Source organism: Lepidochelys olivacea, assembly GCF_965140295.1.
Source record: "Lepidochelys olivacea isolate rLepOli2 genome assembly, chromosome: 11".
Classification (NCBI taxonomy): domain Eukaryota; kingdom Metazoa; phylum Chordata; order Testudines; family Cheloniidae; genus Lepidochelys; species Lepidochelys olivacea.
In genome coordinates this window covers 16941688-16969065 of record NC_140421.1, presented here as the reverse complement: position 1 = coordinate 16969065, position 27378 = coordinate 16941688, and the positions used below count along the sequence as shown (strand labels likewise).

Sequence of the window (27378 nt, the reverse complement as noted above, 5' to 3'; positions counted from 1 at the left end):
GGAGAAGGCGGAAGGGGCGCGGCTGGCGAGTGAAGGGTGTGAGGGAGCGGGGAAGGGGACGGTGCCGGGGGCGCGCCGGTAGAGGCAGCCGCGCGCCGGAGGGGGCTGTGCAGAGGGGAAGGGAAAGAGGGGCGGAGTAAGGGAGGCAGCGTGGGAGGGGTGCGAGTGACTCGCCGGCGGCGGAGGCCCGGGCCCATGGAGAGCACAGGCCAGATCTGCGCTCAGCGGGCTGTAAAGTACGTAAGGCATGGGGCGGGGTGTCCTCTAACGCGGTGTGTGCTTGGTTCAGCGTTAGGCCCTATGGCCAAGGTGGGCGCGAGCCTTGAAACTCACCCCCCCCCCCACCTCCATAAAAAATTCTGTAATTTATGGGCAGCCCCTGAGGCCTGAAAGAAAAATCCCTTTGAAAAGAAGAGAGACTTTAATAATTTTTTTATTCACAGTTTTTTGCTAGCTAAAGCTCATCCTTTTTCATTCTGCTGCTTGGTGGGCACATATTATTTACAAAAACAACAAGGCGTAGTTGTAGCACCTTAGGGACTAACACATTTATTTGGGCATAAGCTGTGGCTAAAACCCACTTCAAAGCTTATGCCCAAATAAATGTGTTAAATCTCTATGGTGCCACAGGGACTCCTCGTTTTTGCTGATACAGAATAACATAGCTACCACTCTGAAACATTATTTACAATTTACCTTGTTGTGTGATCATGCCATTACTTTTTTCTTGTGAAGATGACTACACAGAGATATTTTGGACATCTAGAGTAGGCTTTTTCCTGATAGTTCTCCACTATTGTTACCACCAGTGGAGTTGCACTGATGCTAGCAATGGCACATCTGACCACCTGCATTAAAAGTCACCATGGCATCTGTCAGCTCAGAAAAGGTCTGAGCTGCTAATTGTGCTGCTCTCCAATAAAAGCTAGTTCTCCTACTGTTGCGAACTCCAGGAAAGTTGAATGTATAGTGACCATGGTGGGAGATCTTAAGAAAATACGTCCACTGTAGACAAAGTTTGTTGGGAAGGGTAGTGTAAGTTACAAAGACTAGCTATAACAGGATCAAATGGTTATACTACAAACAACTATACTGGTAATTTGCAATTTGATGTCAGATTTCATTTACAGCCCAATATGTGGAAGAACTGTATTTTATTGTTAAAACGTGCCCATTTCTTTATGTATTGTGGCGTTTAAGAATGCAACTGGCATTGCTCATTGCTTTTGTAGTGGAGCAGCTTAATAAATACATAAATGTAAAAAATATTAACAGTATAACCCGAAGTCTAATAAAAATAAAATTGAGATACAGTACAACTTCAGTTCATATGCTTTTATGCACTTCCTTGCAATATGTGGGAGATAGACTAGATGACCGAATCATTTTTTTCCCTCCAATCTCTACCTTCATTATTAATTTTATGTTGCTGCACTCCCATTATTCTAGATGCTGTACAAAACACATAACTCAGTCCTTACCCTAGTTCAGCAATATAACTTTACTAGATTTATAAGATAGGTGCTTTATAAATTTAAATAAATAAAAGTTTTGCCTTTAAGGCATTGTTTTATGGTATCAGGAATACTACTCAGTCAATGTGCTTTACAAACTTGCTGAAAATACTTATTAGGGATTTAAGACTGAGTGGTCCTGCTGATTTTAACGTACTTAAGACCTAATTTGTATCAAGCGTTTGCAAAACTGGGCTATTAGCATATAGCAAGAGAATCCCCTAATAAAAGATGTTCCAGTTAAACTAGTGAATGGTGAACAATCCTTGTACTTAGAAGTCCTCTGACCAAGCAAGGAAATAGAGTATTAACAAGTCAGAGATGTAGGGAGAGCAGAAACAATAGCATAATGTAAGAGATTTAAAAATTGAAATTTGTTTTTCTGACCCACTGATATAGCACTTTTTGTAATCAAGATATTTCAATTCTTTAAATACTAGTACTGCAACAGTCATGTTGACAAGTGGAGCAATCTTTATGTACTCAGCAACAGCTCATGCAAGCAGGAACATTAGAACCTTTCTTATTGAGAGATGGAAAGTTGGCCAGGACATTAGTCTTATCTCCTACTCAAGTTTCATATGATCCGTGATTTCCACTTGGATGCCAACTAAGATAGGCAAAAGGAACAATGACTTAATATCTTCTCTGAAAGCTATTGTGTCAACCAGCAGTTCTACACCCTGTTTCAGTACTATACTGAAATGTTAGCAATGAGAATGAGCCTAAATTCTAATCTAGACAATCTTGAAATGGGAAATGGTAGCAAACAGCAGTTTTACCCATCTATTAGAAGACTAGTTCCAAGAGTTCAAACACTAGAGGATGTAGCCTCTTCTCTCCTCTCCAAACTCCAGGCAGAATTGAATGGGAGAGCCACAGAGGAACAGTTGTAGTTCCCTGATTCAGAGCTGCCTGGCCCGGCACAAGTTAGAACTTCAGAGTCAACCATGACATGCTAGATTAGAATTAGGTGTAGTGGAATTCTAATCCACCATGCCTCCGCCCTAGTACCAGTCTTGCCAACAGTCTCCCTCTGACACAATCTTTAAGACAGCTAGGGGGACGGCAGGTACAAGAATCAATAGAGTTGCTTCTGCTGGCAAAGTTCCCATTGCTCCTAGTGTGATGCTGTGGCCAAAAGAGCTAATGCAATCCTCAGACACAAACAGGAGTTGAGACGATATTTTACTTCTGTATTTGGCTCTGGTTCAGCTGCTGCTAGAATACTGTGTCCAGTTCTGGTGTCCGCAATTCAAGAAGGATGTTGATATATTGGAGAAGGTTAAGAGAAGAGCCACAAGAATGTAAAGCATGCTTTCTAATCCTTTAATCATCGATAAACACAAGGAGCTCAGTCTATTTTGCTTAATAAAGAAAAGGTTCAGGGGTGACTTGATTACAGTCTGTAAATACCTACATTGGGAACAAATATTGAATAATGGGTTCTTTAATCAAGTAGAGGAAGGTATAACACAATCCAATGGCAGGTGGTAGAAGCTAGACAAATTCAGACAGGAAATAAGCTGTGTGTTTTTAACAGAGTAATTAACCACTGGAACAGTTTACCAAGGGTTGAGGTGGATTCTTCATCACTGACCATTTTTAAATCAAGATTGGATGTGTTTTTAAAAAATTTGGTCAAGGAATTATTTTGGGGTAGGTCTATGGCCTATGTTATATAAAAGGTCAGACTAGATTATCACAATGATTCCTTCTAGCCTTGGAATCTAAGAATTCCCCTGTGCTGGGAGAATTCTCCACAGGCTATCCATTAATGTAATGCCAGTTTACAATGTTTACAGGGAAAAAGGGGGCTTTAGTGGACCAGAGAGTCTGCCCTCTATGTTTGTGTCAAGGTTCCTTCCCCACTCTGAACTCTAGGGTACAGATGTGGGGACCTGCATGAAAACCTCCTAAGTTTATTTGTACCAGCTTAGGTTAAAACTTCCCCAAGGTACAAACTATTTTCCTTTTTCTCTTGGACTTTATTGCTGCCACCACCAAGTGTCTAACAGATATATAACCGGGAAAGAGCCCGCTTGGAAACGTCTTTCCCCCCAAAATCCTCCCCAAACCCAACACCCCCTTTCCTGGAGAAGGCTTGATAAAAATCCTCACCAATTTGCATAGGTGACCACAGACCCAAACCCTTGGATCTTAAGAACAATTAAAAGCAATCAGGTTCTTAAAAGAAGAATTTTAATAGAAGTAAAAAGTAAAAAAGAATCACCTCTGTAAAATCAGGATGGTAAATACCTTACAGGGTAATCATATTCAAAACATAGAGAATCTCTCTAGGCAAAACCTTAAGTTACAAAAAGACACAAAAACAGGAATATACATTCCATTCAGCACAGCTTATTTTCTCAGCCATTTAAACAAAACAGAATCTAATGCATATCTAGCTAGATTACTTACCAAATTCTAAGACTCCATTCCTTTTCTGTTCCCGGCAAAAAGCATCACCCAGACAGAGAGAACCTTTGTCCTCTCCCCCCCATTGTACCTTGTCTTCTCATTGGTCATTTTGGTCAGGTGCCAGTGAGGTTATCTTAGCTTCTTAACCCTTTACAGGTGAAAGGGTTTTTCCTCTGGCCAGGAGGGATTTTAAAGGTGTTTACCCTTTCCTTTATATTTATGACAGTTTGTGAAACTGAATTAGGAGGACACCATATAGCCCGGATTTATCAGGAGTGTCCTGGTTTGGAGAGAAAGTTTTATAATTCCTACCAGTTCTAGGAGATTTGGTCAGCTGCCTGTGCTTCTGTTGCACTGTTGTGTTGTGAACTCCCACAGAGCAGCAATACCTCTGGCTCCCAGTAGAAGCTGACCGGCTCTTTAGTCTGCTTTGACCACCTTTCAGCAAAAGAATGAACCAAGTAGCTTTGATGGAAGAGATGGGAACCAGTACATGGGTCCTTTTCATAATCCTTTCAGAATAGTGTTATATTGAAAGATACAGATGAGTGAGAAGCAGAGGGAAATAAAAGAGGTAACAGAAAATTCAGAGAAGCGGGACAGTTTACAGACAGAAGGACCAGAGAAGAAAGATAGGACTTGAATGTGTGTGTGAGCTGCAAGTCACCACACATTTAAAGTAATGTAAAAACCAAAGAAACAACTCCCCCCTCAAAATATTACAGGACTCATCTGTTTAATTATCAGTACAAATGCCAGTGTGCCCGAAACCTAAAGTTTAGCTTTCAAATATATATAGTTGTCCACTAGCCAATGCACCTTCTAGACAAGACACAAAAGGAAACATCAGAAACTATTAAAAATACAAAGTGTCTGTCCTTTTTAAAAAAAGTACACCAGCATAGAGTTAGATATAGAGCCAGATTCTTCTCTCGATAGATAATCTGCAATGACTAGAATGAGTTATTACTGGTTTACTGTAGAAAGGAACTGGGCTTACAGCATGTACACTGTGATAACCTCACACAGTTGGATTGGAAAGTGACTAATGGAATCCTGAACAAGATGTTAGTTTTATTTTAAAAAAATGTAATTTATTAAAAAATTTAACTATAGCAAATTGAGTGGGAAGGCAAAGGCAACTGTAAAATCTTCTAGGAAATCATTTCAAATTTGGTACATGGGTGGGAGGAATTGCTACTGACAATTTTTCAAAAAGCTAATTTCATGCATATTGCATGGTGGTAAAAGTGAACATCAGATCATCCACACTTCACAAGCTATTGAAATAGTAATCTATTTTGTCTTTCCTACAGTTTAACTATTACAATTATATACAAATTTTAAATTAAAAGATGTAAAGTAACATTTGATCAAAATAGCCTCCTGGATTCATGTTATTGTGGACCTTGAATGATTTCCTGTATACAAACTAAAACCACTTTGTAGAAAGAAAAAAAAGAAAAAGAAATGACATTTAAAAAGTTTCAGTATCAGTCAAACTGTCATTTTATTCACCTGATCCTTTATTTCCTACTTAGGAAAAACTTCTGAACTTATTATTTTGTAGTAGAGTAGCACCAACAGGTGCCAAACAAGATAGAACCCAATTGTAGTAGGTGATATACAGACACATAGCAAGAGACAGTCCCTGATTGATTACAATCTAAATAATAGAGATAAATGCAACAAATTATGTTCTCAGTTACATCCACAGTCATTATAATCTGAGTAGTTAAAATGTGTGGCTGAATGATTGTCTGTTGCTCCATCCCCCACTGTGTTCTTCCTTCAAGACACAATTACCAAAAATGACTGGGATGGTACTTTCACATGAAATTTTGACCGCTCAAAATTTTGCATGCACACTGATTTAGAAGTGAATTTCCCAAGGCAATCTGGAAAAAGTGTGGACTCCTGATAAGGTGCTTTTTGTGAAATTGTGAGAACATGAAAACAATGTAAAATGAGCTGACAAAAAATGTGCATCTACTTTAATAAAGCATTTTTTCCCAGTTTTGCACAGATCCTTACAACTTTTTACAGAAGGAAAAAAGAAGGAAGGAACCTGAACCTGAGAAGGAACCTGAGAAGGAAAAAAACTCAGGTTCAGAAAGCATATGACTCACCTAAGGTTAGTAAGAAGCAACGCCAGGAGTAGAGCCAAGGAGTTAAGATTCACAGTTCCTGATCTAATCACTAGACATACTGCCTGTTAATAGTGATGCCTAATGTCATCTTTACTATTTCATACTATAGATACTTTGAAATTACTCATAATATCTATTAAAACAATAGATGAATATTTCAACTATATCACAATCAAGGTGCATACACTCTAAGAAAGAAGAGTAGGGGACCAGATAGCTGCACTGCAGTAGCTTTGTACCACTGTTTTGAAGCTCCCATAGCTGACCACTAGTGGTGGAAGGCCCCGGTGCCCTGGACTTTGGTGGTGGAAAGTTCACCTGTAGGGGAAGGTGAGTTGTCATGGCATAAGATCCACAGGTACTATTCTGCCATGTGCCCTGCAGTTGGTGAATACAGTGGCTAAACTGAGTGGCACTGGCAAGTACAAGGGCATAGCCAGGCATCTGGAGAGAAGGTTGCTCTAGCGTATTCTCAGCATCCTCTGATTAGCCACCTTGCAGAACCTCAGCCATAAATTAAAGCTGCCTTTCTCATAATAGAAATCCCAGTGGAGGCATCAATGATGAGAACACCTGTCATTCCACAGATGTGTGTTCCCTTGTCAGGGTTTCAGAAGGGTATGCAATTTGCACTGCCCTGCAGCAGCAGGGGTGAAACAAACCTGTGAATGTTTTGTTTTAAAACAACTCTGTCTGAGAGGCATGCAAAGAGTAGAAAACTACAGTTTGAGTTGCAGTGCCAAACTTTTCCCCTTCACAGGATGAAACACTTAAGCTGTGGTTCTTCAGGGGGTTGAAAAAAAAAAATGGGTCAAACGGTTGTTGCATTTGTTTGCAACTAAGGCCTGGTCTACACTAGGGGGGTGGGATCGATCTAAGTTACACATCTTCAGCTAAGTGAATAACGTAGCTGAAGTTGACATACTTCGATCTACTCACCACAAGGTCTTCACTGTGGTGAGTCGACTGCTGCTGCTCCCCCGTCGACTCCGCCTGCGCCTCTCGTGCCGATGGAGTACAGGAGTCAACGGGAGAGCATTCAGGGGTCAATTTATCGCGTCTAGACTAGATCTGATAAATTGACCCCCGCTGGATCGATCACTGCCCGCTGACCCGGCGAGAGGTCACAGGACTTTGGCTGCATTTTTAGCTTCTTGGCTTTCCATCATAAAATCTCACATGATGTCTAAACTGCATTAAAATTGTTTGAATGCTTCATTTCTTCTTTATAAAATTATTTCAGTTTTAGCCGAGTATGAATTAAAGACTGGGGAATAGCATTCTTGGGAGGCGAAATTGCCCTCCTTTCATGTACATTCCAAGTATTTTCTGTACTGCATTTTTGTGTACTTCGTATTTAACTGTGAACAACATTTGATTACATTTTAGAGATAAACATAAAAACAAAAACACTACTGTATATCCAGCCAAGGTAAAAGTATTTCTACATCACAACACCACTACAATCCTTGTATGAATGGAAACACCTTTATCAAGAGTGAGTTTTAGAAACTGGAATGACAAAAATTTTATCTTAATAGTAATAAAAAGTGATGGGTTTTATTCCTATTGATTCGATTCATGAGAGTTCTGCAGTTGTCTTCAGTGGGAGTTGGATCAGGGCATTAAGGTATATCTCCCCTGCATAGTTAATCTGGGTGATTGGCAGTCAGGTCTGAGCACCCAGGATATCTTAGCCCAGATGTAAGAATCCCCACAGCAAAGCCGTTCCTGTGTCCTTGCTGTTTCTGCACTTGTCCATATATGTCTGGGGACATATCCCATGGTTCTTTCTACTGATGCACTCCAGGATTCTTTCCCTGTCAATTGTGTAAGAACTTTTCTGTACTTTGCGGGAAATTGTGGAAAAGGCATGTAAATAATTCCATCTGTGTTCAGTAAAGCACTTCAATATGTGCTTAACGTCCACTGACCTATCAACCCTAATGGAAAAAGAAAAAAAAACTGCAGGTGATTTGGTATACCTTTCAGAGTTCCCAGGTTCTGATTTGTGTTAAATTGGGTACAGGTTATCTGTTTTGCCTTACACTGCAAAGTGGTAAGAAACATCATTACTCAAAAATGTGTGGGCGGGGGTTTTTTTAAATAAAACTAATGCTCACCATGAAATGCAACAAAGGAAAATGTTACAATACACACAAGAAGCAACGCAAACAGTTTTGGCTACGTAGCTTTCTCTGAGGCATAAAGCATGGGGATTAGTAAACAAAATTAGCTTTCTTGATACTCAATCTTCATAACTGTAGAAAATGAAACTAGGATTGAGAGTGTTTTATGCTGTGCTGCATGCTATGGAACACAGTTAACAAACATTAGTCAATAGTATTATTATAAAGCGACATCACACTTGTCGCCTCAGTCTCCTTACTCTTGATTTATAGTATGTAAGAAAAACAAGTATCCTAATTGGTAATGGATTTTCCACAACTGAAAATATAGTGACATTGCTGCCATCCAATTATTTTCAGTATATAAATAAAAAACTTTAAAAACCAACCAAAAGCTTAACCATGCAAAACTAAAAATGAATGAAAAAAAAATCAGACATTCACAATACTTTGAATCCAGAATTTACAAAGCTATCTGTAAAAACCACAGTCTGTGGGAATGAGCATAAAATTGGGCTACCTACAATCTGTGGGCCAGATTTTAAGTCTCTTGCATACATTGGTGAAAAGTTACTCGAGTAGTTTAATTATAGCTAATGATACTACTCACATGAGTGACGGATCACTGTTTTGAGAAAAATCTGGTCTCAGGGTATGTCTACACTACGAAATTAGGTTGATTTTATAGAAGTCAATTTTTAGAAACCGATTTTATACAGTCAATTGCGTATGGCCACATTAAGCACATTAAGTCGGCGGAGTGCGTCCTCACTACCGTAGTTAGCACTGACTTACAGAGCAGTGCACTGTGGGTAGCTATCCCATAGTTCCCACAGTCTCCGCTGCCCATTGGAATTCTGGGTTAAGCTCCCAATGCCTGATGGGGCAAAAACATTGTTGCGGGTGGTTTTGGGTACATGTCGTCAGGCCCTCCTCCCTACCTCCCTCCGTGAAAGGAATGGAAGACAATCATTTCGTGCCTTTTTTTCCTGGGTTACCCGTGCAAATGCCATACCACGGCAAGCATGGAGTCCGCTCAGCTCATGGTGACCGTATATCTCCTGGGTGCTGCTGGCATTGCTACACAGCAGCAGCTCCTTGCCTTCGCGGCAGATGGTGCAGTAGGACTGATAGCCATTGTACATCTCCTGGCAGACTTCGGTGAGGTCGATCAGGGGTGCCTGGACAAACATGGCTATTCTCGTCTTAGAGCACCGAATGGGAGCCAGAGACTCCAGGTCATTCTCTTCTTTAAGTTTCATCTCATGAAAATTCAGTCCTGCCTGGAATATCATGCGAGCTGGAAGCTTCTGCCTCAGGCTGCTCTCCCAGCTGGCAGCACCGTGCAGTCAGCACCTACCCCAGCCTACCCCTTGCTCCCATGGCTCATGAAGCCTGGACAGTAGTAAGGAACAGTTCAACTATAGGCTGAGCAAGTGCAGAATGGTGGTAGAATGTGCCTTTGGACATTTAAAAGCTCGCTGATGCTGTTTGCTGACTAGGTCAGACCTCAGTGCAACCTACATTCCCATTGTTATTGCTGCTTGCTGTGTGCTCTGTAATATCTGTGAGTGTAAGTCGGGGAGGGGGGGAGAGGAAGACATTTATGATGGGGTGGGAGGTTGAGGCAAATCGCCTGGCGTCCGATTTTGAGCAGCCAGACACCAGGGTGATTAGAAGAGCATAGCAAGGCGTGCTGAGCATCAGACAGGCTTTGAAAACCAGTTTCATGATGGGCCAGGCTTTGGTGTGACAGTTGTGTGTGTTTCTCCTTGATGCAAACCCACCCCCTTTATTGATTTTAATTCCCTGTAAACCAATCACCCTCCCCCCTTCGAAATAAAGTGACAATTTTTTTTGAAACCATGCGTTATTAATTTAAAAAAAAAAGAGAGAGAGAGAGAGAGATAACTGACAAGGTAGCCTGGGTGGGGTGGCGGGGGGAAGAGGGAAGGACAAGGCCACATGGTCATTCAAACAGTTTGATTTTTAGTGTGGCTACAATAAGCAGCCTTCTGTTGCTTGGGCCATCCTCTGGAGTGGAGTGGCTGGGTGCCCAGAGCCTCCCCCAGCCATGTTCTTGGGTGAGGAGGCTATGGAACATGGGGAGGTGGTTATACAGTGGGGATCTGTGCTATTATTGGCTTTCCTGAAGCTCCAACAGACTCTTCATCATGTCGGTTTGCTCCCCATTAGCCTCAGCATCGCGTCCTGCCTCCGCTCTTCATGCTCACTTAATTCTTTCCTGGCCTCTGCCAATGCATGGAGGCATTCAGTAAGCTGTGCCCTATCAGTGCGGGAGGACTGCATGAGCTTGGAAAACGTGTCATCACGAGTGCATTTTTTTCGCCTTCTAATCTGCGATAACCTCAGGGATGGAGATGATAGGGGGAGCATAAAAACATTCTACGCTCTACAATTCTGGGAGGACAGCATGGTCACCTGTGCTGCTGAGCTCACCACGCTGACCAAACAGGAAATGAAATTCAAAAGTTCCCAGCACTTTTCTGTGTACCTGGCTAGTGCATCGGAGTTCAAAGTGCTGTCCAGAGCAGTCACAATGGAGCACTCTGTGATAGCTCCTGGAGGCCAATACAGTCAATTTGCATCTGCACTACCCCAAATTCGACCCAGCAAGGTCAATTTTAGCGCTACTCCCCTTGTCGGGGAGGAGTAGGGAAGTCGACTTAAGAGCTCTTTAGGTCAACAGAACAGGGTTGGTTGTGTGGACGCAGTCATTTTTAAATCGACCTAATGCAGCTAAATTCGACCTAACCCCATAGTTTAGACCAGGCCTTAGATTAGAGGCCAGTTCTGATCCTCTTACTCATACTGAGTACCTTACTCTGTAGCTAGCCCCATATAAGTGAATGGGGCTATTTACAGGATAAGTAAGGATGCAGAATCTGACCTTATATTTCTGAGGCATATTGGAGGGCCTGATTATTATACCCTTATTCATGATGAAGAGCATGTTACTCCTTGATTAGTCCCATTGGGACTACTTGCAAATACTGTATTACTCAAAATGAATCAAAATCTGAACCCTCAGTTATTGGTAACTGACCCCTGGTGTAGGTGCAGATGTTTCAGGATAGTTTAAGTATCCTCAGAAGGAAGGCTTATAAACACGAGAAACAAAGGAATACACACTTCTATGTTTATTCCCACAGCTCCAGCAATGAGTTATTATAAAGAGATGTAGGGCATTAGTGAAGAACATTCTAAAGTTAATTAAACTGGTCATTCACTTATTGGGCCCTGTGACAGGGTTCTACTCACATTACTGGCACTTCCTACCAGTCACTCGAGGAATTAGCTCTCGACCGCTGCGGAGCACCCTCAATGCATGGTGTCTGGCCTCATCGTTTGCTCTGCTGCCCTGGGACCCGCGTTGCTCCCTGCTCAGCAACAGCTGTTTCTGGTCACTGCCCTCTGACAGTACCCCTTAGTCCATCCTCATCCCCTTGTGTGTGGGGGGGGGCAGGTTAAACAGCAGTCTTCCAACTCACCCCTGCTGCAGTGGCCAACCACAACCCCTAAAGTCTAGCTCCTCTGCTCAAGGGCCAATTGCAGTCTATCACGGCCACTCCTCCTTGGCCAGGTGCAGTACAAGGGGAAAGGGCAGGACCCAGGCCAACCCACTGCTCTGGGTTCCAACCCAGGAACCCTCTAGTGGCAGCCTCTCCACTCCTCCTGTTAGGCCTGCAGTCTAACAGGTATCAGGCTGGAACTCTCCTCTCCTCTCCTCTCCTCTCCTCTCCTGTGCTGTGCTGTGCTGTGCTGTGCTGTGCTGTGCTGTGCTGTGCTGTGCTGTGCTGTGCTGTGCTGTGCTGTGCTGTGCTGTGCTGTGCTGTGCTGTGCTCAGGCGACAGACCTTCCCCTCTGAAGATCTGGGAAAGACTGACTGTGTCTTTCCTGGACAGCCTTTATATAGGGCCTAGACTGGCCCTGATTGGCTGCCCTCAGTTCGGCACTGATTGGCTCCCCCACAGGTCTTCGCTGATTGGCTGCCGTTCCGCACAGCCTCTCTGGCCTGTTGTAGCCCAATCTTGCCTGGGAGGTGGGGCACCCCCCACCACAGGCCCCAATAGGACAATGGTAAATTGTGTCTGGAGACACCATTATTTTGTTTTATTTATGACAATCTGTAACAACACAACATGCAATGGAGGTTTTCTTATGGTAAATGACTGCTCCTGAAGTTTAAAAACATCTAACTTTGTTTTAGATATCTTTTATCCTTTTGGATTTCCTTTTATTTTTGGATTTATTTTTGGTACAAGTGGGGATACAAACCCTTTCTATTGTGGGTATTTAACATTATTTTTATCATGCAGCATGTAAGAATACGATTTAGAATATCTAATTTTTAAAAGGCCTCAACAATATGGCTTAGGCTACATTAGAAAATCCTACTGTGTTTCACAACTAGAATCAAATATGGCTGTTCCAACCAACTCAGACAGTGGTTTTCCTGTTGATGTAGACAGGATAAACTGAGTTCAACTCCTGTTTTGACAAAACATTTCTATCGGGGTTAACTATGATTTCTTACAATGGATGTTGAACTTGATTGAACTTTTCTCACCAGAAATACAATTACAGTACTGTCAACATTAATTGAAGGGGGCTAGGGCATGGATAATTGGGAGCCAAGTTTGACACCCATTGCCAAATATGGTTAGATTTTGTAGTGTAGACACAGCCTTGAAATGTATCTTCCTTTCTTTTCTCATCATCATACCAATATAAAAAGGGAACTTCTAAGATCTTGCTAAGATTGGGAGCAAAACTATTCTAGCCTCAACTATATTTAAATACAATTATTGCTAGAAGGGTATTAGCACAATTTCCCTGAAAAAAAAATTCCACCAGAAATTTTGTTCTGAGAACTGTCCTAGCCCAATTATGCCATAGGCTACTTCTTTCTAAGTACTGTGTAGCATGATTTTATGAAATATTCTTACACAGTTAATCACCAAAATAACCTAGGTAACACCATTTAGAGAAACCATCTAGAATCCTTCAGGAGCATGTATGCTAACGCTGACATTATATTCTGAAAATTGACACTAAAAATACCTTCAAAAGTAGGGCCAGATTTCCAATTAGGCACAGTAGGCATGTGCCTAGGGGCACTGGCATTCTAGGGGCACCTAAAAGTTAGGTTAAAAGTTAAAAAGTTAATATATATGCAGTTAAAAGTGACTTTCCCTGGGAAAGAGATGCTCCCTTCATCCTGCTACGTCCCTTCATACTGCCTTACAGGGGGGCACAGCTCCCCTGTGGGCGGCCTGGCCAGGCTCCTGGTATGGGTTGGTGTCTGCCCAGTGTGTGGGGCTGGAGCAGGGTGAGCATCCAAGTCAGCCTGCCTGGGGGCACTGTAAGTCTCAGCCAGGCGGGGTGGCTGCTGAAGATACTGGGAGTGTCCCAGCCCCTTCCCAATCTCGGCCACCCTGCTGCCTCCACCCCGTGCTGGAAAGCTAGAGGGAGAGGTGTAGCCATTCACTTGCAGAAGCGGAGCCGGAGCGCAGCTGCTGTGCCAGGCTGCAGGAGGGACGGAAGATACCTGGGGACAGCTTGCCATGGGGAGAGGTACAGTCTTCCCCTTGCGCCTTGCCTGGGGCAGGTGGGTTGTGCCCCGGCTAGGGCTGGGAGCGCCATATGTGGCAGGACTCGTGCATTCCTGGAGAGGCTGTGATCTGGCCACTCCTGCTGCTCTGGGGCTGCTCCACCCGTGGAGATGGGGGCTAGGGGCGGGCATCCCTGCTTCGAGGGGCTGCTGTGGGGAGGAACAGGGCCAGTTCTGGGGCTGGGGAGGCAGAGGCAGGGGAGAGTTTCATTTTTTATGGAAAACACAAAGGTTGCTGTAGGCCGGGCGGTTGTTGAAGATGCTGTGCCTGTGGGCATGTAAAGTGTAAATCCGGCCCTGATCATAAGGTTATATATTTCTAGTCCTTTAATGAGTCTATGTCAGTTTTGCTCACTTTACAAGCCAAATCATTTTTTTCTGACTGCCAGATCTGGAAGCTCTACCTGGAAACTTGAAAGTATCTTGAAAGTCAAGATGTAGCCTTGCTTGCTTGTGCATCATAACTAGTAATAAAGATTCTGCAATTCTGTTGATGCATGGGTGACAATAGTATCTAGCTCAGTCTTTCGTAGCTGTTTAGGCTCTGCAAGACTAACCAGGCAAGTAGTAGTGCAAGCTTATTTTTGCCAGTGAAATAAGACATAATTCGGAATACTCACAAGGAGCCATTCTGCTGCATAAGAAGATGTCGATTGTCTGATCACAGCCAAACTGTAAACATGATTGTTACTAATATGAGTCTGCTCCCAGTGTGGACAGAGTGGGGTCTATTTGTTATAAATAGGAGACAGCCAAAAGCAAAGAGACATGCACCCTTCTGCTGTGCTGGGAGCATTCCAGCAGCAACTCTGTTTATTCACTGACAGGAACTTTATACATGAGCAACAAACAGTATATTTGCTATGAGCAATCACAGGGTGGCAGCATAAAGGTAAAAGCACTACATTTAATGAAATGGAATGAAAATTTGAAGTCTTAAGTGGGAATTAGGTGGTACACAGTGTTTGTGCTGGCTCTCTGCACAGGGGTGAATTTTACCCTTTGTAAGGACACGACAGAGAGGAATCTAGTTATCTTTGTGTTCATTATTTGTTGCATTGTTGCTCTAAACGTGAGCACTTTGAACATGACCATACTGAATGAGATCCCGAGGATTCCTCGCTGTTTTACCACCCACAACACCTTTAAACCATATGCCTTCTCTGTGACTGCTGCTATAGTTATTCCCAGATCAACCAGTAGCATTTCAGCATTTTGCAGGTGCATTCTTCTTGGAAAAATCAGCAAATGTCACATAAATATCAGCGATGAAAGTCAGAGCTGACCAATGCAGCTCTGACTTATGTAATTTTCAAATTTGTACCATAACAGTAGCAGTAGATACTCCTTACTTTCTCACAATAAAACAAGTTTGGGGCGGAACCTTAGACCGGGGTTATATTGTATTATTATTTTTTTTGGTTATCAATAAAGGCCAATCTCAGGAAAGGGGCATACTTGGACACTAATTCAGGGTCTCTGTTCTTTGTTGCGGATGCGATAGAGCAGGGGTCGGCAACCTTCAGCACGGTCCATCGGGGTAATCTGCTGGCAGGCCGTGAGACGTTTTGTTTACGCTGACTGTCCACAAGCACGGTCTTCCAGTGGCCATGATTCGCCATTCCCAGCCAATGGGAGCTGTGGGAAGAAGCACAGGCTGCAGGGAAGTGCTGGCCGCTGCTTCCCACAGCTCCCATTGGCCGGGAGCGGTGAACCGCGGCCACTGGGAGTTGCAGGGGGCTGTGCCTGCAGACGATCAGCATAAACAAAGCATCTTGCGGCCTGCCAGCAGATTACTCTAATGGGCTGCATGCCAAAGTTTGCTGACCCCTGGGATAGAGTATCAGCTAATTCATAACTGGTTTCCTAGCATTGGAAAGAGAAAGGTTTACTTTAAAAAGGAATTAATTGTGGGACAATATTGAATCTAGTGGTGTTATGCCAAGACTGGGGAAGTCACAAGGTTTTGTGGGTTTTCCAGATTTTAAATTTAGGAGTGGAGCGTAATTGAGGGAGGTTGTGCAAGGCGCTATGTGTACCATTGTGTCTCTCATTCTCCATGCTGTAATGATGTATCTTTAGTTGCTGTGATGCCTTAGGACTCAAAATGGCATATTATTTTACCATTGCTCCACTGAAAGTGTCAGGGTAGGAACTGCAGGCCAAGGAGAGAAGAGAGTAGCATTAGGTCTGTGCAGCTGAGGAGGTGATCAGGGAAGACAGAACTTCTCTCTTCTCCCTTGCAAGTCTGAGCAGCTGACACAGAAGGAACTCCATGTACAGAACAAAGAGCTCCACATAGGGTCCATAAGGATACCACATGACAGCCAGCAAAATTGCAGAGATAGGGAGAAGAACTGATAGCCATTTTGGGACATCCCAATTGTCCAGGCTTATCTGTTAGCTGACAACATTGTTAAAGGAATAAAGATATAGTGGCATGCAGATTCCTTCTGTCTCAACAAACACACATGTGAATCATGAGCACAGTGTCATTAAAACTTCGCTATTTAAATATTCTGTGAAATTAACTGGAGAGAAGATTGCATGAGGAATAAAGTGAAAAGAAAATTCTCTTCACATGTAGTTTTTCTAAGTTTGCATGATTAAGTGTATCATCAACTTCTTCTTCTTCGCCACTTCCCTATTTGGGGTCTTTGGACTTCTTCCAAAACTCACGATTGGATGTCTAGCTATCCTGCATGTAGTATTTGCAGCAAAATGTAACATAAACCTTGCATGTTATTTTTTAGGTTCTTGCCATGTAAGGAAGCAATCACATTTGAAATTCCAGGCTGCACGTAATTGATCGTCTGTTTAAAGTATACAATTTTTGATACAATAGCAATGACAATGTCCAATGTACTAGATTCTCCTCTGCCAGAAGTTCTGACAAGGGCTTGGGCCCTTTTCTCACTTTCCTCTAGCTGCTAACGTTCCTATGTTGGCTGGCTTGAAACTCTAGCTGTTGTTGCTGCTTTTTTTCTGCTTCTTCATGATATTACAGATTGCCTAATTTCCAATAAGCTTTGTTAATAAAGTATTTTTACTCACAGACTAGAGAAAGCACAATAAGAAAGAGAAAATCATTGTGACAGGACAAATTTAGGACTTAGACTTTATTGTAAATCTAGGGGAAATTATCTTTTGAGTGATATATGGCATGTCTTACAACTCATAGTCTAGAAACAGTTATGTTCCTATATTCGGAATGTCCAGATGATATGCAATTATGCACACGTACATACACAAATCTATGTTAAAAGAACATTATTAAGGATGCAAAGTCAAGTACTCAAAAATTGGGAAATGCCAGAGTTAAGGTCACCGGTGCAACCTTAATTCGCCCCTCCCTTGCACACACGTATTATGATGCAGTCTTTAATTACATGATCACATTTTGTTTTTTTCCCCACAAACCTCTACCTCATTCAGTGTGCAGAGTGGACAGTGCTCACTTAATGCTCAGCAATCCAATATTTTGTTTTCTCCTAATTGGGCAATATGTGGCCCAGTGCCTTATTTACTGTTCAAACCCTGCTCTGAAGAAAGAATTATTAATTTCCTTTATGGGCTTTTCTGTGATTCTCAGCACTATAGTATCTGATTGCTTCACGAATATTAATGCAATCATTTTCACAATGCCCTTGCAAGATTAGGGGAACTGAGATAGAGAAAGATTAAGGTCCAAAGTATCCACCTAATATTGGGTGCCCAATGTGAGATGTACAGGATCTGATTTTTCAGAAGACTTAACATTAATCCTTTATATGTTCAAACCACAGTTTCTGTTTACTTCACTTACAGCTGTGAGTGCTCAGCACTCCTGCCAGTCAGACCCCAGTGTATCTTAATCACACACCCAGGAAAATCAGGAATACTCAGTTAGTGACCACCTGTGAAAAGTTTGGATTAAGTGACTTTGCTTGCATCATATAGGAAATCTGTCCCAGATTCTCTATTTAGGCATTTAACTTCCATTGATTTCAATTGGAGTCAGATGCCTGTATACTTTTGAGGATCTGGGCCTTTGGAATTTTAGTTCAAAGTGGGTATGATCAGAAAACTAATGGGGATTTCTAAAGAGTCCAATCCGTCACTAAAGGCAAGCAACTATGGAAAGAAGTATATTAAAATGAGATTCAATTTTTTTAAAATAGTATGAATTTCAGTAAAATTTGATCACACACCCTCCCTGCTCTCTAATGTATGCACACACACACTAAACATTTTTAATTTTAAATATTTTGGAAGAAATAATCTATTGGCTTCATCAACATTTGTTTTAGAAAGACAAAATGCACATGGCACTGTGTAAATATTTAGCTGTATATACATGTTTTCTTATAAACTAATAATAAAAAGGAAGGTGTTTTATTTTCGAATGTTCCAGGAAAAGTGAGGTTCTATAACAGAAAGAACATATTTCTGCTTTGCTGATGTAGTGAAATATTCCTGTCTTTAGGACTGCATTTGAACCCAATGACATTGTTCCTTTGATTTCAGTGATCACAAACTGCACATTCTGTCTGGAGATCTCAGTCAAACCGATCCCCAGCAGTTCTCCACTATTGCAAATCATTGAGCTTGCAGAGGAATAATACAAACAGCAAAGCTGTAGATTAGCAAGGAAATTTATTCAGTCGTCTTTTGGGAACATATCCCTGCATGAAGGTTAATTTGTGGGTTGTAAAAATTTTGCATGTATTTCTGATGGAATTAAACAATAACTGATTTTTCTAAATCCAAGACAAACTACTAAATGATGATTAGACACCAAAATGATATACACCTTAAATATTCCACATGTGGACACACCAATAATAAAGTTAATAACTGCTCTCCTTCCTGCTAATTACTTTATTTTTATTACAAAGAGGACAAATTCTGGACCTGTATGAAGTAGCTCTCAAAATCTACATATGGTACTTATTTGGCTTCCATCACCATAGTATCTAAGCACCAGATAATCTTAAATGTGCTTATCCTCACAACACCTCATGAGGTAGTAAAGTACTGTTATTGCCATTTTCCTGACAGGAAACTCAGCCCTGGTCTACACTAGGACTTTAGGTCGAATTTAGCAACGTTAAATCGATTTAAACCTGCACCCGTCCACACAGTGAAGCCCTTTATTTCGACTTAAAGGGCTCTTAAAATCGATTTCCTTACTCCACCCCTGACAAGTGGATTAGCACTTAAATCGACGTTCCCAGCTCGAATTTGGGGTACTGTGGACACAATTCGATGGTATTGGCCTCCGGGAGCTATCCCAGAGTGCTCCATTCTGACCGCTCTGGATAGCACTCTCAACTCAGATGCACTGGCCAGGTAGACAGGAAAAGAACCGCAAACTTTTGAATCTCATTTCCTGTTTGGCCAGCGTGGCAAGCTGCAGGTGACCATGCAGAGCTCATCAGCACAGGTGACCATGATGGAGTCCCAGAATCGCAAAACAGCTCCAGCATGGACCGAACGGGAGGTACGGGATCTGATCGCTATTTGGGGAGAGGAATCCGTGCTATCAGAACTCCGTTCCAGTTTTCGAAATGCCAAAACCTTTGTGAAAATCTCCCAGGGCATGAAGGACAGAGGCCATAACAGGGACCCGAAGCAGTGCCGCGTGAAACTGAAGGAGCTGAGGCAAGCCTACCAGAAAACCAGAGAGGCGAACAGCTGCTCTGGGTCAGAGCCCCAAACATGCCGCTTCTATGATGAGCTGCATGCCATTTTAGGGGGTTCAGCCACCACTACCCCAGCCGTGTTGTTTGACTCCTTCAATGGAGATGGAGGCAATACGGAAGCAGGTTTTGGGGACGAAGAAGATGATGATGAGGAGGAGGTTGTAGATAGCTCACAGCAAGCAAGCGGAGAATCCGGTTTTCCCGACAGCCAGGAACTGTTTCTCACCCTAGACCTGGAGCCAGTACCCCCCGAACCCACCCAAGGCTGCCTCCTGGACCCAGCAGGCGGAGAAGGGACCTCTGGTGAGTGTACCTTTTAAAATGGTATACATGGTTTAAAAGCAAGCATGTGAAAGGATTACTTTGCCCTGGCATTTGCGGTTCTCCTAGATGTAGTCCTAAAGCCTTTGCAAAAGGTTTCTGGGGAGGGCAGCCTTATTTCGTCCTTCATGGTAGGACACTTTATCACTCCAGGCCAGTAACACATACTCGGGAATCACTGTAGAACAAAGCATTGCAGTGTATGTTTGCTGGCATTCAACCAAAATCCGTTCTTTATCTCTCTGTGTTATCCTCAGGAGAGTGAGATATAATTCATGGTCACCTGGTTGAAATAGGGTGCTTTTCTTCAGGGACACTCAGTATAGCCCATTCCTGCTGGGCTGTTTGCCTGTGGCTGAACAGAAATGTTCGCCGCTGTTAGCCACAGGGAGGGGGGAAGGTTGAGGGGGTAGTCACGCAGTGGGAGGAGGCAAAATGCGACCTTGTAACGAAAGCACATGTGCTATGTATGTAATGTTAACAGCAAGGTTTACCCTGAAAGAGCGTAGCCACTGTTTTATAAAATGTGTCTTTTTAAATACCGCTGTCCCTTTTTTTTTCTCCATCAGCTGCATGTGTTTCAATGATCACAGGATCTTCTCCTTCCCAGAGGCTAGTGAAGCTTAGAAAGAAAAAAAAACGCACTCGCGATGAAATGTTCTCCGAGCTCATGCTGTCCTCCCACACTGACAGAGCACAGACGAATGCGTGGAGGCAAATAATGTCAGAGTGCAGGAAAGCACAAAATGACCGGGAGGAGAGCTGGAGGGCTGAAGAGAGTAAGTGGCGGGCTGAAGAGAGTAAGTGGCGGGCTGAAGACAGGGCTGAAGCTCAGATGTGGCGGCAGCGTGATGAGAGGAGGCAGGATTCAATGCTGAGGCTGCTGCAGGACCAAACCAGAATGCTCCAGTGTATGGTTGAGCTGCAGCAAAGGCAGCTGGAGCACAGACTGCCACTGCTGCCCCTCTGTAACCAACCGCCCTCCTCCCCAAGTTCCATAGCCTCCACACCCAGACGCCCAAGAACGCGGTGGGGGGGCCTCCGACCAACCAGCCACTCCACCACAGAGGATTGCCCAAAAAAAAGAAGGCTGTCATTCAATAAATTTTAAAGTTGTAAACTTTTAAAGTGCTGTGCTTAAAGTGCTGTGTGGCATTTTCCTTCCCTCCTCCACCACCCCTCCTGGGATACCTTGGTAGTCATCTCCCTATTTGTGTGATGAATGAATAACGAATGCATGACTGTGAAGCAGCAATGACTTTATTGCCTCTGCAAGCGGTGATTAAAGGGAGGAGGGGAGGGTGGTTAGCTTACAGGGAAGTAGAGTGAACCAAGGGGCGGGGGGTTTCATCAAGGAGAAACAAACAGAACTTTCACACTGTAGCCTGGCCAGTCATGAAACTGGTTTTCAAAGCTTCTCTGATGCGTACCGCGCCCTCCTGTGCTCTTCTAACCGCCCTGGTGTCTGGCTGCGCGTAACCAGCAGCTAGGCGATTTGCCTCAGCCTCCCACCCCGCCATAAACGTCTCCCCCTTACTCTCACAGATATTGTGGAGCACACAGCAAGCAGTAATAACAGTGGGAATATTGGTTTCGCTGAGGTCTAAGCGAGTCAGTAAACTGCGCCAGCGCGCCTTTAAACATCCAAATGCACATTCTACCACCATTCTGCACTTGCTCAGCCTGTAGTTGAACAGCTCCTGACCACTGTCCAGGCTGCCTGTGTACGGCTTCATGAGCCATGGCATTAAGGGGTAGGCTGGGTCCCCAAGGATACATATAGGCATTTCAACATCCCCAACAGTTATTTTCTGGTCTGGGAAGAAAGTCCCTTCCTGCAGCTTTTGAAACAGACCAGAGTTCCTGAAGATGCGAGCATCATGCACCTTTCCCGGCCATCCCACGTTGATGTTGGTGAAACGTCCCTTGTGATCCACCAGAGCTTGCAGCACTATCGAAAAGTACCCCTTGCGGTTTATGTACTCGCCGGCTTGGTGCTCTGGTGCCAAGATAGGGATATGGGTTCCGTCTATAGCCCCACCACAGTTAGGGAATCCCATTGCAGCAAAGCCATCCACTATGACCTGCACATTTCCCAGGGTCACTACCCTTGATATCAGCAGATCTTTGATTGCGTGAGCTACTTGCATCACAGCAGCCACCACAGTAGATTTGCCCACTCCAAATTGATTCCCAACTGACCGGTAGCTGTCTGGCGTTGCAAGCTTCCACAGGGCTATCGCCACTCGCTTCTCAACTGTGAGGGCTGCTCTCATCCTGGTATTCATGCGCTTCAGGGCAGGGGAAAGCAAGTCACAAAGTTCCATGAAAGTGCCCTTACGCATGCAAAAGTTTCGCAGCCACTGGGAATCATCCCAGACCTGCAACACTATGCGGTCCCACCAGTCTGTGCTTGTTTCCCGAGCCCAGAATCGGCGTTCCACAGCATGAACCTGCCCCATTAGCACCATGATGCATGCATTGGCAGGGCCCATGCTTTCAGAGAAATCTGTGTCCATGTCCTGATCACTCACGGGACCGCGCTGACGTCGCCTCCTCGCCCGGTATCGCGTTGCCATGTTCTGGTGCTGCATATACTGCTGGATAATGCGTGTGGTGGTTGATGTGCTCCTAATTGCCAAAATGAGCTCAGCGGCCTCCATGCTTCCCTTGGTATGGCGTCCGCACAGAAAAAAGGCGCGGAACGATTGTCTGCCGTTGCTCTGACGGAGGGAGGGGCGACTGACGACACAGCTTACAGGGTTGGCTTCAGGGAGCTAAAATCAACAAAGGGTGTGCCTGTACATCAAGGAGTATTTCAGGCAGGACTGCACGGAGGGTTCCAATAAGAAATGGTGCACCAAAGTTATCGTTGTTATTGGAACAAGGAGGTTAGCCTGGCCTCTGATTGATACATGGCTAGATTAACCTCGCTGCGCCTTCTCTGTGACTGACTGCAGTGTGATCTAGACAGGGGAGGAGGAAAATGAGTACAAAACAAATCTGGTCTATTTCTTGTTCTGACCCACTCCATCTATCCTTTACATCTTTGGCTGGCAGCAGACGGTGCAGAAGGACTGCATGCCATCCACATCTCATGGCTGCTTGGCAGAAGATGGTACAGTACGACTGCTAGCCATCTTCATCTCTTGCCTGCCTGGCATAAGATGGTACAATACGACTGCTAGCAATCCTCATCTCTTGCCTGCCTGGCAGAAGATGGTACAGTACGACTGCTAGCAGTCCGTATCGCCTGCCCGCTCACCATAAGACAGTTCAATAGGACTGCAGGACTAAAGAGAATGACCTGGTCAAGTCACTCCAAATTTAGTCCCTGCGCCCATGTCTGCCCAGGCGCTCCCAGCCGACGTGGCCAGGAGCACCTCGGACACGACGAGGACGACTACCAGTCGTATTGCACCGTCTGCTGCCAGAAGGCAATGGGTTGCTGCTACTGTGCAGCAAAGCCGTACCGCGTCTGCCAGCACCCAGGAGACATAGGGTGACGGTTACCTGAGCGGGCTCCATGCTTGCCGTGGTATGGCGTCTGCACAGGTAACTCAGGAAAAAAGGCGCGAAATGATTGTCTGCCCTTGCTTTCACGGGGGGAGGGAGGGTGGGAATGGGGTCCTGACGATATGTACCCAGAACCACCCGCGACAATGTTTTAGCCCCATCAGGCATTGGGATATCAACCCAGAATTCCAATGGGCAGCGGAGACTGTGGGAACTGTGGGATAGCTACCCACAGTGCAACGCTCCGGAAGTCGACGCTTGCCTCGGTACTGTGGAAGCGCTCCGCCGAGTTAATGCACTTAATGCACTTAGAGCATTTTCTGTGGGGACACACGCACTCGAATATATAAAACCGATTTAAAAAAAACCGACTTCTATAAATTCGACCTAATTTCGTAGTGTAGACATACCCTAAGAGACTAAGTGACTTGCCCAGGGTTACAAAGGAAGTCAATGGCAGAGCCAGCTGAACCTGGGCCTCTTAAATTCTGAGCTAGCACTCTGTTGGATCATAAGAGGTACACATACGTGCTCCAAAAAGTATCATTCATGTGTATCTGCATAGTTCTTCCCCACCATCCAGCAGTGGCACCTTGTTACACAAAGTGCAATTCCAGGAATACATTTCTAATGCCTTTCTTTTCTCCATTCATTGCATCTTTCTCTTCATTTTGCTCTTTGGGCCTCAATCTATATTTGGACACACATAGCTACTCCTTTTGTATCTGGGAGAGGAGGTCAGTAGCTGGAGGGGAATGGCCCAGCATGTTTGGGACTCTGAAAAGCATCCCATCCAGTTTAGTAATGGCATCAACACTGCCAAAGTTTGGCTCTGGTATCTGGATCCTGCAAAATCCTGGGACAAACTTCCGAAATTGTACCATCAAAACAGAAATAAGGGTTGCTTCTGCTATTACATTGCAAAAATCTGGTCTGGAACGCATCTGGTATACAAAATCTCTAATTTGGCATCAAAAATCCCTCTAAATCTGGATAATTTTTGTTTAAATACCATCCATTTTTACCATCTAAAGTTGGTATATATGTAACTTCTCCCTGTCCACCAAAGCAGTCTAGATACCACTGTATCATGGCGTAACACTGCCACAAAAACACATATCCAGCAACTATGTCCTGCTTGGTCCGTCTGGATTTTGGCACTGAACATCAAAATCATGCTATTACTATACAACCATACAGGACTTAAAGTTGAAAAGGTGGGCACATGCTTATATTCTTTGCTGTATTGGGGCCAGAGTGCTCAAAACTTTGAAGAATTGATTAAATAAAAAATGAGAACTCAACTCACAGCTGAAGGGCCTAATTCTGCAGCCTTTTCCCTTGGAAAAGCTCTCATTGGCTTTAATGGAGGTTTTGCCTGAGCAAGAGCTGCAGGACTCCAACCCCTACTTTGCATTGTATTCCAAAAAGAGGAACCTACAATATATCACAAGGTACTGAGGAAAATGCTGCAAATTACACATACTCTATTTGTAAACACGAAAACATCCCAGTACACAGATCAAATCTGTGCTTTTGGCTTTTTGCATGTAAATCCCATTGTCATTTAGTAAAACGGAAAATGCAATATCATTGCTCTTCTGCAATGTCATTTTTAATATAGACTCAGACCAGAGAAACAACACATAAACTGACAGGAAAGGACGGCAATGGAATTATTTGCTACATTTGTATCACTTTCCACATAAGCTACTCTACTTTTTCCTTGTCTTTGTGCTGTCAACCCACAGAAAATGCTTAGACCAACAGAAGAAAACTACTGGACGTTTTCCATATTCTGCATTAAAGTAAGTGCTTGTGGGTTTGATTTTACATTTACTAGTAAATGGCACTACTATTGAAAAGAAATAATCAATATACTCTTATAGCAGCTTTTTTATTATTTCTTCTCCATTTCAGCTGTAGTTCTAAAGTGCGTTATGTAGACTAATCAGAAGCATTATGTTAGGATATTGGATGCTAGAGAGCTATTAGTCAGTTATCATGCTTTCGCTGTTTTTCCTGGACAAAAGTCCCTACAGCAAAATGTGATCAAGTACTTGCAAGAGATACTGTTTTGCTCCCTGAGTCACAGTCTCCTTTGATATTTGGAAGGAGGACAGCACTCAGGCTATAGAAGTGCCTTTTCTTTATCCCATGAAATTCCATTCTGCTTTTTCTGAGATATTAACCCTTAAAAACCTTCAATTTTACCTTCCCTTTACTTGCCTTCTTCAGGAAAATGTTGGCAGCACCCAAATGTTCTAAAGAAGCAGCAGCGGACACTGTCCTGAGAACACATGGGAACTATGAAAGCAGCTGTAGCAGTGAGGTAGGAAAGACACTTGGGATAGGTTCCCCATCCGCAAACCACTGCACAGGGTCCCATTGAACCATACCTTCAGGAGGCCCTGAATGAGACAGAAACTAGGCCAGGCTGTCTCCCACCTCCAAATCCTCCCCAGAACTGTTATTTGAACCCAGTTAACATTCCTCCCACATGGCGATGTCATGACATCAAGCTTGCTACAAAGCTGTAGATGTGCAGAACCACAGTTACACCAACTCTACTGTACAGAAGTGAAATGTGGGCACAGAGGAGGGCTGAAGAACCCCAGATGGATGATTCTTGTCATTTTCATCAGCTGCTCCACATCAAGTGGCAGGACAGGATTAGAAATGAGGATATTCAAAACCGAACCCAGCAACTGACTTAATCAGCACTGGTTTGGTTTTAGAGGTTTTCTTGGGGTGGACATATTATTAGAATGACAGACCAATGAATTTCAAAGCATGTGTACCAAGGAATGTGTCTACATGGCTGGCAATCATGTGGGTGTCAAAAGCTTTGGTGGTGTGAGAAAATTGCCAGTGATGGTTATAAACTGAATATACAACTAGGCCACCTTAAGTACTTTGCCAGAGATCGATCAAGGTGGTGCTCAATGTGCAAGGAGGCCACATCCCTTTGGGATTTGCGGACGATGGTGATAAAACACAGGGCTTGTGGCAAAGCTGCCATAATTGACCCCCGACCTCTTAGATTGTACAGTTTTTTTGGGTGTAGGGGGTAGGGAAATGGTCCTTCTATGTCTCATGTGAAGCATATGGCACATTTCTCAGTGCTATAAATAATTAATAAAAGGACACTGCCAATTTTTTTAAAACAGGTCTTATTGTTATTATTTTCCCACTTATTTTTAGGGGATTTTTTTATTGTAAGAAGAGCTACTTGCTTTTTACCAATGGAAAAAAATGCATATACTAGCTACCACAACGAGTACATGATTCACAAAATGTACTCCTGGGAGACAGCTACATCTGTCTGCTCTTGCATTTGGACGCTTCAGAGACAGAACCAAGCAGTATACACTTCTGCATTTAATGCGTAATCCATATTTATATGGAAACTGAGTACTCCCTCATCCCACCATTTCAAAAGACCCTAATTACTGGGAATTGAGTTTGGTGGTGCCTGCAGCCACTGTTCCCTCTAAGCAGTGCGGGTACGCACACAGATCCTAAACCCCGCGCACACAGCGAAACACTGCGCACACAACAATTTGCACTGAATAATTTTTTTCCACGCACAGCCTGTCAAAAATTAGAGGGAACATTGCGTGCAGCCCTCCTCCCCAATCCCACTATTTCAACAGGGCCAAATTTACAGGAATTTGGTTGATTGTGGTTTAATCTTTGCAACTCTTCCTCCCTCCATCCAACACTCAGTTGTCCCTGCGTCTTTTCCCAAATAACAGAAGGCGAATAATTCTTTCTGCCTCTTTATTCAAATAACTGGCAGATCTTTTTTTTTTAATTGATCCTCCTTCAAAAGGACCTTGAAGAATCAGGTGGTGAAACCAAGGCTCTTTAAAGAAAAATAAGTAGGCGGAGAGGAGCCCGCCCGCTTTACTTCACACCCGCTCGTATGGGCGAGGACGAGAAATTGGACGTCACTGAATGGTTCGGTTGTTGCGCCCTCCCACCTCGCCGTGCTGCGCTGGGAGG

The 27378-nt window shown here is 43.7% G+C and overlaps 1 protein-coding gene across 1 annotated transcript; it reads left to right on the top strand.

The window, feature by feature from the left end:
• Window positions 1–175: 175 nt before the first annotated feature.
• On the top strand, window positions 176–27244 carry LOC311528104 (uncharacterized protein; the record flags this gene model as incomplete). Its single annotated transcript, XM_084642728.1, has 6 exons — window positions 176–236; window positions 5952–6069; window positions 19233–19836; window positions 20424–20715; window positions 25609–25702; window positions 27206–27244. Exons 1-6 carry the CDS (start codon window positions 196–198, stop codon window positions 27242–27244), a joined length of 1188 nt encoding a protein of 395 aa, XP_084498854.1. The 5' UTR covers window positions 176–195.
• Window positions 27245–27378: the final 134 nt, after the last annotated feature.